At 51.6% G+C, this 17,441-nt stretch overlaps 1 protein-coding gene across 7 annotated transcripts in view; it reads right to left on the bottom strand.

The window, feature by feature from the left end:
- The window catches only part of NUP50 (nucleoporin 50), a 431,487-nt gene that overhangs the window by 216,631 nt on the left and 197,415 nt on the right, over positions 1 to 17,441 (bottom strand). For all 7 annotated transcript variants that reach the window (XM_069628169.1, XM_069628172.1, XM_069628173.1 and 4 more), the window contains one exon: positions 17,023 to 17,209. In XM_069628169.1, coding sequence (XP_069484270.1) covers positions 17,023 to 17,209 — 187 coding nt within the window. The remainder of the gene's footprint in view (positions 1 to 17,022; positions 17,210 to 17,441) is intronic.

Here is a 17,441-nt window from a genome sequence, read left to right as displayed (position 1 = left end):
AGCTCAGAGCTCTCCTAGGATCCAACCGATGGAGTCGTTACTCTTCCTTACCAGGAGGAGGTAGAAAGATGGAAGAACCACCTTTTGACTCAAATGGTATTCAGAAACTACCTTAGGTAGAAAGGAGGGACATACTCAGTACAACCCTGTCCTTGTGAAACACAGTAAAGGGTGGCTTAGATGAAAGTGCCTGCAATTCACTCTCTGCGAGCGGAAGTAACCACAAAGAAGAACAGTAATCTCAAAGGACAAGAGAGCAAAGGTTCAAACAGAGCACCCATAAGAAATTCCAAAACCAAATTTAAATCCCAAACCGGCACCTGGAAAGGAGAAGGCGGGAATACATTTGTCAATCCTTTAAGAAACTGAGAAATCAAAGGAATCTTAAAATAAGAACATTCTTCAGATGAGCGTTTAAAGATTGACAGTAAGAAAGACAAAACCATAGGAATGGAGCACTGAAAAAGGATCAACCTTGTGATCTCTGCACCAGTCACAGAACTTGCGGCAACGGTACAGGGATTTTGTTGCAGCCCGCCTGGCCTGGCCGAAAGCAACACCTCCATCACGTCATCTGGGAGGTCCCAATCGTTATAACTCAACCTTTCAGATACCAAGCGTGAAGGCTGAGAGTCTTGACCTCTGGATGGAGAACCTGACCCCCCCCACCCCCCCGAGAGAGAAAGAAAAAAGAGAGAAAGAGTAAAAAGAGAAAGAAAAAAGAAAAGAGAGCAAGAAGAGAGCAAGAAGAGAGCAAGAGAATCCTCTCGTGGGGAAGACGGCATGGAGGGCAGATGACATTTCCAGAAGGTCCGGGTACCACGCTCTCCTGGCCCGATCCGGAGCAATGAGGATCATGTGGGAACCGAACCTCTGCAACACTCGAGGAATGACGGGGACTGGAGGCAAAACGTACAGCAGTGGGACTGACCAATCCACCACAAACGCGTCTTCTAAGGCTCCTCTTCGAGGAAATTCCCTTGAGCAGAATCTCACACTTCTGGTTGACACTGGTGGTGAAGAGATCCACTTGCAGGGTTACCCAAAGGGTGAAGATCTCCTGAAAGACTTCCCGAGCAAACTCCCACTCGGGGGAGACCGCGCTCTGCTTGCTCAGAGAGTCCGCCGCTGCGTTGTCGTCTCCGGCCAGATGAAGTGCTCAGATCGAAATTTCCTGCTGGATGGCCCAGAACCAGAGCTGCATTGCCTCTCTGCACAACGGAAGTAACCCTACCGCCCCCACCCCCTTTTTTTGTTGAGGTAATGCATGGTCACTATGTTGTCAGTCATGATCAGGACACCCTTCCCCTGTACAGCGGGCAGAAACGCCTACAGAGCTAGCCCGATGGGCCTCAGCTCTAACAAATTGATGTGGAGTCTGGACTCCGACAGACCAACAACCGCTGGCGGTCAAGTCGTTGGCATGAGTGACCCATCCTGTGAGGGAAGCATCCGTCAAAACAGTCACCTCCGGCCAGGGCTGCCAAAACGGTCCCTCCCCCCCTCCCTTATCAGGTTCCCTTCGTTGGCCCACCAGAGAAGATCCTGGGAGACCGAGAATGGAATCTGAACGGGATCCGACATCTTGCCTGAGAACTGTGACCACTACATCTTGGGCGCCCACGGCAGGGATATCATCCGCAGCTGGGCCTCTGGCACCAGAAAAATGCAGGATGCCATGAGGCAGAGCAACCTAAAGAATTCAAAAGCCGGGAGACTCTGGGCATGTTGAAACTTGTCCACCATCTGCACAATGTGATGAGCCCTTAACCTTGGGAGGCGAACACTTCCCCAAGGACGTGTCCAACACAGCCCAGATGTACTGGAGTTGTTGGGAAGGTGTCAGGTGCGACTTCTTGAAATTCAGGGAGAAGCCCAGCATGTGAAGGGTGATGAAGGTGACACTGATATGATCCAGCTCCAGCTCAGGAGAGCGCACCCAGATCAGCCAGTCGTCCAGGTAGGGGTAGACGTGAATTCCCCCCTCTCCCCCCTCGCCTGAGGTACGCTGCCACCCACACCACCACCATGAGCTTGGTGAAGACCCTCGGGCGGAGGTCAATCCGAACGGCAGGACCCGAAACGAAGTGCGAGTCGCAAGCCGCAAACCTCAGGTACTTCCTATGCGCGGGATGGATCGGCACATGGAAGTAAGCATCCTTGAGGTCCAGAGACACCAACCAATCCTGAAGTTGAAGGGCCTGGAAGACTTGAGAAAGTGACCATCTTGAACTTGTTCTTCCTGAGAAGTTTGTTCAACCAATGCAAGTCCATGATGGATCTCAATCCACAGTCTTTCTTTGGGATAAAAAAATAAGGGTAATACCATCCCTTGTTCCTCTCTGCTACAGGCACCAGTTCTATAGCGCCTTTTTCCAGCAGGCTCAAAATTTCATGCGCAAGGAGCGGATTCGGAAGCTTCAAAGAGAGTTTCCCGGGTGGATTGTCCTGAGGCCGCTGAAGGAAGGGAAGGCAGTAGCAGTGGGCCTGGTATCCAGAACCCACGCATCTGAAGTAATGGCACGCCATTCTTCGAGATGCTGAGACAGTCTGCCCCAACCGGCGAACCATGAGACATGGCCTCACGACTGTTTGGAAGTGGCTGCGGCAGTGCCTGAAGGCAAAGAGGCAGCTGCCTGAGCTGCTTTGGCACCACAATTTCCTCGACCACCACGGGTACTTTTTCTCTGGTCCCTTTGACTGGCGGCCCCTCTCGTCCTACCAAAAGAGGAGTAGTAACAAAAGGAACCTCCCCTCCACTACTGTCCCCTAGGACGAAAAGGCGGAGGTTGATGCACAGCAGCACTTAAAGATTTCCTGGCAGCTTTTGAGGTCTGCAACCTCAAGGCTCTTGTCAGCCTTGCTGCCAAACAAATGTGTGTCATCAAAGGGCATATTGAGAAGACGGGCCTGCACATCCGGAGCCAACCCAGACTTCCGCAACCACGCAAATCTGCGGATAACCGTGCTCGCAGCCATGGATCGGCTAACACTGTCGGCCGTATCCAAACCCGACTGAAGGCATTCACACATGGCATCCTTGCCGTCCTGCACGAGAGCAAGGAACCCATCCCTTTTTTTCACTTAATTTGTATTGAACATTGTTAGACAGGCAAAGACCATTGACCATAATACTTAAACACTTCAAATAAGAACAGAGAACAAAACCCCCGCCCCCCCAAACCACCTCCCACCCATACTTAAAAGAGGCTCAAACAAACATTATGGATACAAGAAAGAAACAAGAAAAATAAACACAACGTAAGAGAACAAGCAACAGTGCAAAGTAATCGGGCTGACATTTTGGGTTCACTACTAATCTTACACCACTGGCAGTTAGGGCCAAGAAACAGGAAAAATATGTAAATCAGACAGCACTTGGAGCAGAGGCCTCAGTCTCATTGAACCACAGTCCTTGTGCAAAAGCACCACTATCCAGTCTTGCAGGAAGGCACTCATCGCATCGTGAACCAAGGCTGTCAACTTCTTACAAGTAAAAATGACAGAGCTTAGCTAGCCAGTCAGCTCTGGATGGAACCCCTCGGTGTTATGCTGGAAATGCATCGCAGGGACAGGGCCTCCGTATCCTTGTCCCTTACTGCCTTTTTATCGTGTGTTCGGTCGTGTTTTCCGCGCAGGAGTTCATGTGGGACTCCTGGCGGTGCAGCTCTCTTTTGGTTTGGTGAACAGACCCATGGGATACCCTTACGGCACACATGGGGGGGGGGGGGGGGGGGGGGAACAACCCTGTGCCCCTCGTGTATGTTTTTGGGCACCTATGGGTGGCCCGCAGAGCAGGGTATGGGCTGGTGGCAGCTCCATGCTGAATTTGACAGGTGCTCAGAGTATCCTCCATTTTGGGATACCCCGACCCTGCCATTGGAATCAGTCGATTCCTGATGGAAAAAAAGATGGCCCCTGTGGCCTCTTGCTTTCCATTGCCTGTTACCTTGTTTTCCCAAAGTCCTGGGAAGCCCTGACTCTGTCCCTTCCCACCTGACAGGCTGTTGGGTGGAAGTTCCATATATGGTGTTGTGCAGTGCAGTCCAGTCTGGCTGGAGCCTTCCCAGTAACTGTATGTTGTGGGTACACCCTGTGGGTGGGACCTGGGTGAATGGAGTGTGACCAATATGCACTTCTTGTGGCTGTCTGGTTTCTGGAATGAGAGACTGAGACAGCCCTGCCCGAAACTGGCCTGAATGCAGTGTGTAGTGTTGAATGGCTGGGTACTTGTCCCAATCCACATTCCTTGTTGTGAGTGTCTGAGAGGGAGGAGGATGGCCCGAATGCCCTTCTGTACGATTGGCTGTTGAGTGCGACCCAACAGTGTGGATGAGAGCCAAGATAGTATGTCTGGGGACCTCTCACCACTGGAAATTGTTCAGAAGCTGTGTCTACACTTGAAGAGTAACTGGCACTGCTGATCCTCGACGCCCAGCTGGAAGAAGACGACTTGCTTTTGCATTTGCTTCGACCTGATCTGAAGGCTGCCAAATTCATCGAAGACTGATCCGAGAGAGGACCTGGTAAAGCGCCCTCTTCCTGTGCTCCGAGGGACCATCGAGCACCGCTAACATTTGCAGAAGCTCGCTGGAAGTCAGACCCTCTACAGGCTGCCGACCTGAGATGGGACGGCTGAGGAGAACGAAGTGAAGCACCCGGACTTCGCCGCTGTCGAAGTCCATTGCCGTCAACCAGGGTTCGCAAGTTTGTGTAACTGCTGGAGGCCCGTCGAAGTTGTGTTGCCCAGACGCGGGGACCACTTCACGCCGTGCCGCCGACGACCTGAGCCGCCCGCTCCTTTGCCTAAGAACATTTGAATCGAAGGACTCCCTTGTCCGCAACGTCGACCGCTTTGTCCTGCCGGAGAAAGTCAAGGCCGCCGACGCACCGAGGAGAATCCGCCGGTGGGTTTCCCACCACCCAGAGACCACAAAGACTTTGACGACCTTGCTGGGCCACAGTTCTTCAGAAACTCTTTGCGGTCGTGAACAATCAATCGCCGAGGTGCCCTGCACACCTCATCCTCGCAGGACGTCGCCGACTAGCACCGCCTGGATCGACGTTGTGGTCTCGGCACCCTCGAACTTCAGACACCGTCGACGCCAAGTTCACCATCTTCGATGCCTCTCGACGATCCGTGGCTCCTGCTTTAAAGGGAGTCACTCAAGAAGGATCCGTTGACGCTTCTTCGAAGAACCCTACTCCACCAGGTACATTGGGGATAAAAACATAGGAGAGAACAAGACTATTGAGCAATATATGGACTGGGCTTGTGCTATATCTTTATTTTACAGGTTGCCGACGGTGGTGGGGGGGGGGGGGGGTGATCTCCACACAGAATTGTGCTTAAGGGTAGCGGCCAGTACTCTGCCTATTGTTTCAACCATCTTGCTTTCCCTCCTATCTCTATTGCTAGTTTCCTTGTTATTGATCTATGTGACATTCTAACAGTATAGTTGATGCACTTTAATGAGATCTGATAATATTGGTGGTACCACTTTAGAATTGTATATATTTACCATTGTTGATTTCCGAGTACAAAGTGTGTTACTGTGATCATGTACATACCTTTGAATATTAATTATATAAAGACTTTTCAGTAATACAGTGTGTGGACATTCCTTTGTGGGGGTTCGGGGACTACACTGTACTTAAGAACCAGCCCGCATCACCTGAGAAGCTAGGCCTTGATTGCTCGTCCACTGTTACCGACTAGAGAATCTTGGCTGGGGTCCTCTGTGCCTCTCCTCTACCATATAGAGAGAGCAGAAGTACAGGCACCCCCCACCGGCATCTTTACACTCGGCTCCGCCACTTCTGGGCCAGGGCCAGCCTCCCCACCCTCAACATGGCCTGGACCACTTTCGGATAGACGACTCAGATACTGGGGAGGTGAACCCAAGCAGGTGGTCAATAGGGCATAGGGGAATCGAGAGGCCCACCATTCCCTTAATCCAGCTCAAGAGCTCCGACCAAAAAATGTGCACAAGGGGGCACTCCCACCAAGAGCCCCTCTGGCCGCATTCCCTGGGGCAAAGGGGGGGAGGTACCACAGAACATCTTAGACAGCATCTCCGGGGAAAGGTGCCAAGTGTGGAGGATCTTGAAGTTCTGCTCCATAGCCGCCATATACAGGGAACCAGATAGAAGCCCCCCACACAGCCTAGGCCAGACATCCTCTAACGGTTCACCCCACTTTTCCTCCCAGAACTTTCTAAAACCCTGTCTACCCTCCACCTGGGCTGTAATTAAAATGCTGTAAATCCTGGAAAGGGAACCTCTCCTCGTAGTAGCGCCCACCAACTAATTTTCCAGGGGTTTGAGGGGGCGCATCAAGGACACCCCCCACTTGGGGTCAGTCAAAAGGCCTTTCACATGTAGAAAGTCAAAAATTGAGATCGGGTGGTCTCCCAAGAAATTTGCCAAAGTGGGATACTTGATAAAAACACCATTCTGGAATAACTGCGCAGCCCGCTCTAGTCCCATATCAGACCACTTCTGGGTATCCTTGAATCCCCTCTTCCCCAGATCAAAAGGAGGGCCCCATAAAGAAGACAGGGGAGAGGGCCAGGAAGAAAGGGGTGCATTGGACCCATCTTGTCTCGATAGGGTCCATAGGACAGCCAATGTCAGATGGGTTCGGACCCTCTTCGGGAGGTCTGCCGCCGGGGCAGACAATAAGTCTCTTACTTTCCTAGGATGAGTGTGGCCATCCTCAATATATGACCAGTAGGTTCGCACCTCGTCCCTCATATGCTCCAGCATCACCCTTGCAATATAAACGGAAGTCCGGGAGTCCAACGCCCCCATGGGACTTCGGCAAGGTTAAGGTGGCCAATTTGACTCTTGGCCTTTTCCCCGTTCCAGATAAAGCGCAGCGCCATGGATTGCAGAGTTCAGAAAAACTAATCTGGAATCACAGTAGAAAGGGCCGAGAAAAGATACAAAAGGCGGGGTAAAATTTTCATCTTTAGGATACCATGCGTCCAAACCATGTGAGCGTCAGAGGAGTCCAACGCTTCAGGTCTGAACGTATCTTAGCGAGGACCGGAAGAAAATTAAGCTCAAAACAGGTTTCCCAAATCTCTCGGAAGCAAAACCCCCAAATATGGCGTGGCCACGCGCTCAACTCTAATACCTCCCATCTGATCCTTCCTGTCAATGGACCTGTCGAGCGGACCCATCGGCATGAGAGATGACTTTGCTAAATAAACTTGAATTTTTAGACCCGAAAAGACCCCATACGAATGAAGATTCAAGAGGGCTGGAAGGGAGTGGTCCACACTGGTCATATAGACCAAAATGTCATCCGCAAATAGAGATAGCTTAAAGTCTACATCCCCACAGGCAATCCCAGTAATCCGGCGGTGTTGCCTTATAGCTATAGCCAAGAGCTCCAGGGCAAGAGCGTACAAGAGGAGAGATGAGGGACAACCCTGTCGGGTTCCACGGGAGAGGGAAAACGGGGCTGAGACCACTTAGTTAACCGAAACCCTGGCAGATGGGGCATTATATATAGCGGATATCCACCCAGAAAATCTTACCCCTAAACCCATCTTTCTCAGGACTTTCCCCATATAGGACCATTCCACACGGTCAAAGGCCTTTTCAGAATCCAACAACATCATGTAGGCCTGCACATTGCTACTACCCACTTCATGCATCAAACCAAGGGTCTTCCTGATGTTGTCAGAGCCCTGCCTCCCAGGGATAAACCCGACTTGGTCTCCATGTACAAGTAAGGGGAGATGCTGGGCCAACCTAGTCGCAAGGAGTTTCGGCAGAATTTTTACGTCCAAATTTAATAAAGAAATGGGACGATAAGACTGACAATTCAATGCGTCTTTCCCCTTTCTAGGGAGAACCACTATACAAGCCGAAAGCATAGATGGCGGGGGAGTTTCCAAAGGGTAAGCACCTCGTTAAAGTTCCGATAAGAAAGGGGCCAGAGCAGAGCCGAAGGACTTGTAAAAGAACCGTAAAGTCATCGTCACCAGGGGCAGTCACCCCCCCCCCCCCCTTCATAGAGCTAATAGCATCTAACACCTCTTGAGGTGTGATAGGCCTCTCTAAAGGAGCTGCTATCTCTGACGGGAGGCAATGTATCGGGAGAGAATCAAGAAACTGATCGCCTCTGGGCTCACCTCTATGCACTCTGAGGTATAGAGGCGCTCATAGAACGCTCGGAATTGTTCTGCTATCACTAGGTTATCTAGACACATTTCGCCCCGGGGAGACGCAACGTGTCCATCCTCTTACTATTTCTGAGAGACCGTAGTCTCCAGTCCAGAATTTATCCGCTTTCTCCCCCTTCTCCATATATTTTTGCTTGAGGAGAGACAGTTTCCTCTCAGTTTGCCCGACCATAAGGGAGGCCAGTTTTGCCTTAAGCTGTTTTAGTTCAGCCCATCTACCCGGAAGCATCTGAGAATGGAGCTTACCCCCTGGTTGCATCTCCTCCATCTTCTTTCTGAGGGACAACTCCTCCCCAGTCCTAAGCCTCTTCCTAGCCGCACCCAGCCTAATCAGGACCCCACGAATCGTAGCCTTGAAGGCTTCCCATGCTCCCACTTTCCCTACCTCTCCATTGTCAAGTTCGAAGAACTCTGATGTTCGCAGAGGGGAAATGAGAGATCTCCCTATCTTTCAGCAAGAGGTCATTACAAGTCCACTTTAGGGGCATAGGGTGACCCGGAGAGATACCCACTTGAACCCGGACCATGTCGTGGTCCGACCACGGGACAAGCTCCACCCCGAATCCCGTAAAACAGTCCCGCAGGGCCCTGTCCAGCAAAATATAATCAATCCTTGAAAAGGACGAGTGTGGGTTGGAAAAAAAGGGGTTCTGATCAGGACTGGTCGGATGAGAATCCACCAATCCCAAGGTCTCATTAGTTGCCAAAAATGATGCAGCCATTCTCTTCTGGACTTGCAGGTCTATACACGGGTGAAGAGGCTTCCTATCCCATTCGGGGTTGAGCAGCATGTTAAAGTCACCCCCCCCACCCCCCAACCAGGAGAAGCCCCTCCGCAAAACCCGTGATCTTCGTTTTTGTCTCCTCCCAAACGTGGTCCTGGGCTTCATTTGGGGCATAGATAGACACCAGGGTGACACCTTTCTTCCTCTCAGCTCCCCCTTCACCATTACGTATCGGCCATTTGGATCTGCTCGGTGCGCTCGCGCGCTGAAGTGGGCTCTGGGGAAGACCAAAATCGCCACACCACTTCGCTTGGTCGGGGCGGTTAAGCTCACCTGGCTTCCACAGGGACGTCGATATGAACTGGACAGCTGCGGTCTCCACCAATGTGATGCGTAGTGCCGAGATGACAGACTGGACTGGCCCACCTAGCTTAGTTTACTTGGCCTGTAAGAGTATTCTTCTGCAAATGGAGAAAGGGAATTAACCACCCGTGGAGTTGAGTGTAAATCTCCCCAACCCCCGCTGTTCTCCCCACTGATCACCTTTAATGTCCCCTCTTATAGTCTCACCTGATGGTTTGGAAAGATGAGCTCTCCATCCTGCATTGAGTGTAGGGGCGCGTAGATAACCAGTTGCTTCACTGGTTCAAAGGAATTGGCGAGTTCCAGAATAATATTGACTTAGATTTCCGGCAAAACGCCGTAAGTATATAGTTCGTAAGAGTTCAAATGTCTGACTTTCACTCTTGTCCTATTCCTTGCCGGTTGCAGCTTGACCCTAGCGAAGAGTTCCTCGTGGCAACCGGTAACATTCAGGTAAGGATTTGTATTATCCAACACAGTTCGATAAAATAATGTCAGTATGTAACCTGTTGCTTTCTCCCTTATTCAGGTGCTGAGAGAAATTATGAAGTCTCGGGGCATAATGCCTCCGGCGATAAAATTAGGTAAGTCTATTGTGGTGAGAAGGATACCCCTTGTTTGTCCCTTTGTTTCACCTTGCTGTCCTTTTGTTCCCCTTAGGGGCCGGGGTGCGGCGAAGATGCGGTGGAGGCTGCGCCGACCCGTGAAGAGGAATAGTACCCCTGGCTGTAAAATCAGGTAAGTCTATGGGGGGTAACTAATATTGCCTCTGTTTATTCCCTTGGCTCACCTTGCTGTTCTTGGGTTCCCCTTAGGTGCCGGAGTGCGGCGGGAACATGCAGAAGGAAGCGGTGGATAGCGAAGATGCTGCGAAGGCCGGTGAGTTCAGCGCGGCATTGCAGCAGGCGAGGCGACGCGCATAAAATAACCTTTCTTCCAGCTCGAAAGCACGGTGGATCGGGAATTCAGGTAAGGATTAAAGGTATTGCTCTTGTTATAACCTTTTCTCCTTCTTTCGCCCTCTTTCTAGGAGCTCCAGACTCGAGGCGGGCGTGGCAGAAGACTGGATGCAGACTTGCAGGCACGGTGAGCGTTACGCTGCTGGATGCAGAATAACTAAGCGTGTGCTGCTCTTCGGGTGTGGTTTAAATAGCCTCCAAAGTAGTCCCAGGTAAGTATTCCTCCTCGACCTCACCAGAGTAAAAAATAGTCCCTAGGTAAAGAAGTCCCTTCCAAGCCTCTTTTGGCTTGGAGCTCTTGCAGCATGGTCTGCATTAGGTAAGTTTTAATCTATGAGCCTGGCGCCATAGACGCCAGGACTGCACCCAAATAGCCCCTAGAAGGGGTTGTTGGGCTTGCTTGGAATAACTTGATGCCTGCTTCCGGGGTTTATTAAATTCCTTCAGCAACAGTGATCTCTTAGACGGGGTATTCAGGCGCCGAACATTTAGAGACCCCAAAGTCAGTGAAAAGAACAGGGCAGCCATTAAGTGAGCACATACCACTGCCGGGCCCTATGAAAGGGGCAGAGTGCCAGACCTGTCCCACCGGGCATCTTTTCTAGTAGGTTCCCACATGCAATACCTTTCAAAAAACTGTCTCCTGACCAAAGATTGTGAACGATAGTGAGCCCAAAAGGATAGAACTTCAAAACCCCAACATGAGCTTGGTAACAAACATCCCCATTTCCTAAGTACAAACCAGAACCAAACCGTCCACCTCCCCAACCCCCAGCCACTGCCCACTACAACCCCTCCCCGCCGAAACCAACCCCTTCCCTCCCGCACCCATCCCTTCCCCGAGCACCTGGAAAGACTGCGACATCCAACCGCCACCCCCCCCCCGTACCCCCCAGGCCGCCAGGCCTCACCTCCACCGGGGTGAATCACAATTGTCGGATGCATGAAATTCTGAGCCCCCCCCCCCCCCCTAGCACAACCAGCATAGACACATCTTAAGCCTCTTCCCCCTTATCCACCACCCCCGACACCTCCATAACATGGGACACAGCCAACCAAGAAGAACTTTTCATAGGCCAACACCAGACCCCCCCCTCCCCAAGCGTTGATGCACACAATTCAAACCAACCAAGACCCCAACTTCCCAGTTAAGTCACTGGCTGTTCTGGGGAATGAGGAGCCACTTTTCTAAATTTTCTATGACCTCGGACACGGCAACGCACTGCACTCTGCAGGGGAGGGTCACAATCTCTTTTTCCCTTATTCCCTTCATCCAGAGCCTTTCTCCAGTCACTCTCTGGATGTCCGACTCCGCAACCAGGGAGTACTTAAAGCCATCGAACTCAAAGGAGAGGGAGAAAGGGTGACCCCCATCTATATCTCACCAACCTAGAGTGCAGCCACCTCGTCAAGGGTCCACAAAGTCTCCGACGCGCGAGGGTGAGCACCGAGAGGTCTTGAAAGATCGATATTTTAGCACCCTCCCAGTCCAAGGGACCTTTCCTACGTGCCAGATCAAGAATCTTGGTTTTCTCCATATAGTAATGAAATTTCACCAGGACAGATCTAGGGCCACCAGGACGTCCACCCGCTCTATGGGCTCCATCAATGGTAGGTTCACTGGTATTTTCACCTTCAAACAGGGTGCTTATGATTGCCTTGACCCCTTTCAATAAGTCAAGGGGCGTCTACCGCTCCGGAACCCCAAGGAACCTAAGGTTGGAGCGTCGCTCCCAGTTTTCAAGGTCGTCCAACTTGATGGTAATCTTCTCCTCCCTTCTCTCCAATTCTGCTAATCTCATGTCGAACTGCATTTCAAAGAGGTCAGCCGAGGTCTGGTTGGCCTCGAGCGTCTGGACTCGATCCTCCACTGAGTCCATCTTCTTGTCAAGGGAGTCGAGTCTTCTGTCTATGTCTGCCCTGAAACCGCGAATTTCCTCCAACAAGGCAGCCATGCTACGACTCATTGATTGCAAGTCCATTTCCCCTGGACTACTCTAGGCCTGCATGCGTTCCTGCTCTCGGAAAGGTCAGGGGCTCGCCGAAACCTCTGTAGAGCCTGCGCCCAGTCCATCCAAAGTGCCAGCGAGCACCCACAACCTGCGCACCGATGCCCGCTCTCCCCCACGGCTCTCTGGAAACCCACACCAGACCAGCCCCAGGCCACGTCAACTCCAGTGGCCCAGCCCCGCTCCGAGCCGATCCAGGGGGCCTCAGGAGAAGGACTGGCACCACCAGACGAGCTATACTTGATTTGCCGCTCACTGAGGCTGGGCCAGCAGCCGGGGGCACCCAGCTCCACCAGCAGGGGGGGGCAGATATACTTGCGCAGGAAGGTAGACTTAGGAGGTAGCCTGCGGCCAAGTAAGACTGCTGAGCTGCTGCAAAACTACCAGGCTGAGCGCCCTGAAGCTAGCTCTAGGACCCTTACTGAGGTGGAATTTTTAAAAATGGTATATGTCTTTTTTCCTTTTTTGTGGTCTCTCCTTTCGTTTTCCTTCCCTGAAGTGTAACACCAGACCCTCAGTCCAGCCAGACAAAAATCCACAGGGGAGGGCTTGGGGGGGGGGGGGGGTGGAACGGCCACCCACTCCACTGTTGCTCCCTGTAAGTGGAAGAGGCACCCCCCCAGTCCACGAACCGCATGCGGGGGATCAACCCAGTCACCCTGCCCAAAGATGGGAGATGGCCCCAACCAGCTGCTCTCCAAGACTCGCTCCAGCAGCACTACACCAACCTCTCAGGCTTCACAGACCGGGCCCCGGTGGGCGGGATCCTACACCCCTCCATCTCCTCCTCCTCCTCCCCCTGTTCCCCCTGCTCCCCCTGCTCCTCCCCCCTGCTCACCCTCGGCAGGAGGGGCGTATTTCCCCTGGGTCGAAACACCTCACTGGGCTGCACTCACTCACTGGGTGTCGATCGCTTCCAAGCACGGACAGACAGCAGCCACACCGCACCTCGTCGGCCTGCATTGAGCATCCAGCTCGTCCCCTGCTGCTGGGTATCGTATACCATTCGGCAGGCGAGCTCCCTGCTCTCAGGAATCCCCGACCCGCGAGAGCTTGAGAGAGGCTCCTGCCCCTCCCCCACCGTCAACTGGGAGGACACTTCTCGGTTCTCTCGGCCGGCATGGCCACACTGGCGGACCCGCTTGCGGCAGCAGCAATGGGCCCTATAAGGCTCCGGCACCCTCAGGCACCAAAAACACACCCCGCCGCCACACTTCAACGCCAGGAGCCCTTGGAAGGGGTCAGGGGTCGGTTCCTGCAGTTATGGGGGGCTCAATTTCTAAAAATAAGACACCCCGGGACGGAGACCAAACGAGAGTGATCAGCACATCTCGGCGCCCCCTGGCGGCTCCCCATCCCTTTCTTATCCCTCGGAAATAGGCTCAGTCCGCCAAAGAAACAAAATTCCAGTGTGTGAAAACCTTGCCACGGCACATGTGGAGTTGGCCGATTTCAGGGCCATGCTCCCAGCAGAAAATACCTTCCGGGCCCAACCGTTGAATCGCTTGTCATCCCTATCCAGAGGGATGGTTGGGTATACCGCCTGCCTAGAGGTGGCCGTAGCCGCCTGAACCACCAAACTATCAGGAGTGGGGTAAGATGAAAGGTAGCTGGGGGTGGGGCGGGGGGTCGCTAATGGAAGGGCGGTATTTCTTGGTCAAAGACTTAACAGCCGGAAGCGATTCAGCTGCCACCCTTTTCTCTAAGTCAGAGGTCTTCAAACTGTGGGGCGCGCACCCCCAGGGGAGGGCGGCCACCTCCTAGGAGGGGGGGGGGGGCACCAGAGCCCAGTATGAAATGTAAAATATATATATATTTTTTTTTTTTTTAGATTGGGGGAAATGGGAGGGGGCAGCTCACATGGTCAGACTGGACCATAAAACGGTCTTAGGCACCAATGAAAACATGGCCAGCAGTTGCAAATAGATATTCAGTCCTTTAATCACAGACTGTTTGAATAGTACACAAGGGGTTTTTTATTCAAATGTAAACAAATTGTGATATTTAAAGAATATTTATTCAGCAACAATGGTCAAAACTACTAGCTGCATAGTGAAGCAACTCCTCAAACTGGCCCACATTGGCCAAAAAAAGTGGCCCATTTTGATTGGCCTACAGGGTACAGTCATCGCCCTATTGCCCTATAGGCCAGTCCAAGCCTGCCGACTCATCCCTAATGGGTGAGGGGGCGTTCACCCACTGGCCACCTCACCCATTATGGAGGAACCGAGGAGCCAGCCCAGTGAAACACTGAGCACTCCCCTCTGCTGCTTTTTCCAGCTGAGAGCGCTCCTGGGCTGGCAGAACTGTCAAAGGGAAACACTGTTTGCCTTTGACAGTTCATTTCCCCAGCCGCACATGATCACTGAGCCATGCAACGTTGGGGGTGTTTTGCTTCGCCAGCCTTTGCATAGCTCATTGGAAATGCTGGCTGGGGCACTGCATGTATGTATGTGCGAGGGGGTGCTCCTGCGCCTCCTCGCACATATGGGCAGAGCAACCTGGAGTGAGGCATTTTAGCAACCATGTGCAGGCCCCTGCAGAAGGTAAGTTCATGGCGATTTATTTTTTATTTAAGTGTGTATGGATGTGTGTATGCTTGTGTTATGGGACTGTGGTGGGTGCAGGATGGCCGGCAGAACTGGGATAGTGGTGGGAGTATGGTGGGGAGAGCTCAGGGTCTGTACTGGGAGTAGGGTGCGGTGACGGCACGCAAAAGTTCATAGCGATTTCTACATACTGTCCATCCGGCACTTTTAGGGGGGCCCGGCCTGCCCAAACTTGGCTCAGTGGGGCCAGAGCCAAAAAAGTTTGAAACCACTGCTCTAAGGTAAGATGAACCGGCAAAACAGGGTCAGAGGAAGGATCTTGATCCAAGATGTCAGTCAGATCATCCTGCACAAAGTCTTCCGGAGGACTAGACCAGCCCAGATACTCTGAGACTCGCGCCATGAGTCTCCTATAAGAAGACTCTGCATGAGCCCCTGGCTCAGGTCTACCAAAGTCCACTTGCATCATGGATGGACTGCCTCAACTCCTCCAATTGACTCCCCAGAAAAAAGTGGAGCCTCAAGGTCCCCAGGTTCCTCAACCTTAGACCTTTCCTCCTCTTCATAAATATCATCTAGAGGGAGTTGAAACCCAGGTCTGGGACAGAAGAGGGCGTGGAGGCCAAAACCGGCCTCACAGACTTAAACGTAGCCTTCCTCAGAGGATCCACGATGTCCAGGTACTCCAACAGCAAATTTGGAGAAAAAAATCCCTGAAGGCGCTGAAGGCTTAGGTGTCGACACAGGTGCCGAAAACGCTGTGGGCTAATACGATGACAAGGAGTCTATGCCTGCCCCAAACCCTCAAGAGGTTGCTGCGGTCTCGCTGGAGACGAGTACAGAGACCTAGAGACATGTCTCTTGCGACCTTTCGATTCCTTGTCCGTACGGGACCTCGACGGCTCCCGATGTGTCGCGTCGCGAACCCGAGCCCGAAGGCATGCGAGCCACGGAACGAGACTGATCCTGGCTGCCTTCGTCAGAAGGCGCGACCGGAGTCCTGCGATTGAAAAAAAAAAAAATCGGCATCATGGATTTCTTAAACGTCACTCATTCTTCTGGAGTCGAGGACTTTGTAGGGCACGTAACATTCCTCGAGGCACCATCCTCCAAGGAGGACAGTAAAGGCGACTGCGGTTCCTCGAGTGCGAAGACGAGTGGCGGGAACCACTCGGGACCAACATCCCCAGGAATCCTTCGGCGCAGAGTCGCCCCTCGAGTCATCAGTGGAAACCCCCTTGTACTTGGAAGTACAGGACAGGCTTTGAGCCCTTACCTGGAGCTTCCCCTTCCGCAAGGCCTTGGCAGTCAGCGACTGGCATTTTGAGCAGTTGTTGGTGTTATGCGACTCGTCAAAGCACCACAAACCAATGCGGTGGGGGGGGGCGGTGGGGTCAGTGAGCGACCTCTTCGACTTGCAGTCCCGGCAGGTCTTAAAGCCAGAACGCAGAGTCAGAGGGTTCAAAGAGAAAGACATCTTCTACGAAGAAAACACACGAGGTGTGCTGAGTCTCACGAAGTTAACAGGTTCGCAGAAAAAAACGAACTGAGGCTACGGGCACCGTGCGTCCTATTTATAACATCCTGCAACGTTGCCCTCAGAGGCCTTAGAGAGACATGGACCCCGACGCAGGACGCCCTCTGCTGAAAAGTTTCCAAAGTGCACAGCTGTGGACATTACATGTCAAAGATGTGGAATGAGTTAGAGGACACAATCCATTCAAAATTTCAATTTTAAAGGACAAAAAAAAAAAAAGGTATACCACACATTTGTGTTGAAAGAGAAATTGATCCACAACCTGCCCGAAGACTACATACACTAAATTAGTAACATACTAATACTAAAACCCCTCTAATTAGTGTAGCAATAACTTGTGCAGCTGAGGAAAGTTGCATGGTTTAAAATATAAATGGACTACTCATTCCACGTGTACGCACTATATAGGGGGACAAACTTTCAGCACATAATGGAGGAAACCACACAAGGAATAGCGTAATTTAAAATAATGCCAGCAAAGAATAACAAATGAGCAAGTTGCCCATGAATACCTCATAAAATGCATCGTCCAACTGTGCATTACTGAATAATGTACATCAAGTCCACCAAGCTTGGCTCTGCTCGTAGAGCATTCATGGCAACTCCCTTCAAATGTACTCCAGTGCACAACAGGCTCCTTTATGACAAAAAACTTGCAATATGAAGTACTGTTTCTACTTACCAAGAGCAGTTTTTGTTTCTGTAGTCGCTTTCATATTGGTAAACGACAGATTAGTAGACATGCTACCGTTTCCGTTAGATAATATATCTAATGATTTTGCTCCAGTGCTTGCACCAAATCCAGAAAATCCACCTGAAGTTGGCAAAGCCAAACCTTTAAACCCTTTAAAAGCTCCTCCACTTTCAGTCTGAAAAAAAAGAAGTGTATTAATAAATAACAGGACAGAATACAAATTGTGAAAATATTATTGCAAGTATCAAGCCATAAACCCCGCAAAAGCATTCAAGAGAGTGGATCAGACCTTTTTACTAGACTTGAGCAGCTAAAAGAAATAAAATGTATAAGGAAACGTGTTAAAAATGCTTGAGCAGCTAAAAAGGAAAGTGCTTTAGACGGACAGGAAACAAACTCGGCACAAA

The sequence above is a fragment of the Ambystoma mexicanum genome, chromosome 12, assembly GCF_040938575.1.
Source record: "Ambystoma mexicanum isolate Mex_15411 chromosome 12, UKY_AmexF1_1, whole genome shotgun sequence".
NCBI lineage: Eukaryota > Metazoa > Chordata > Amphibia > Caudata > Ambystomatidae > Ambystoma > Ambystoma mexicanum.
This window is presented reverse-complemented; position numbering and strand designations above follow the sequence as displayed.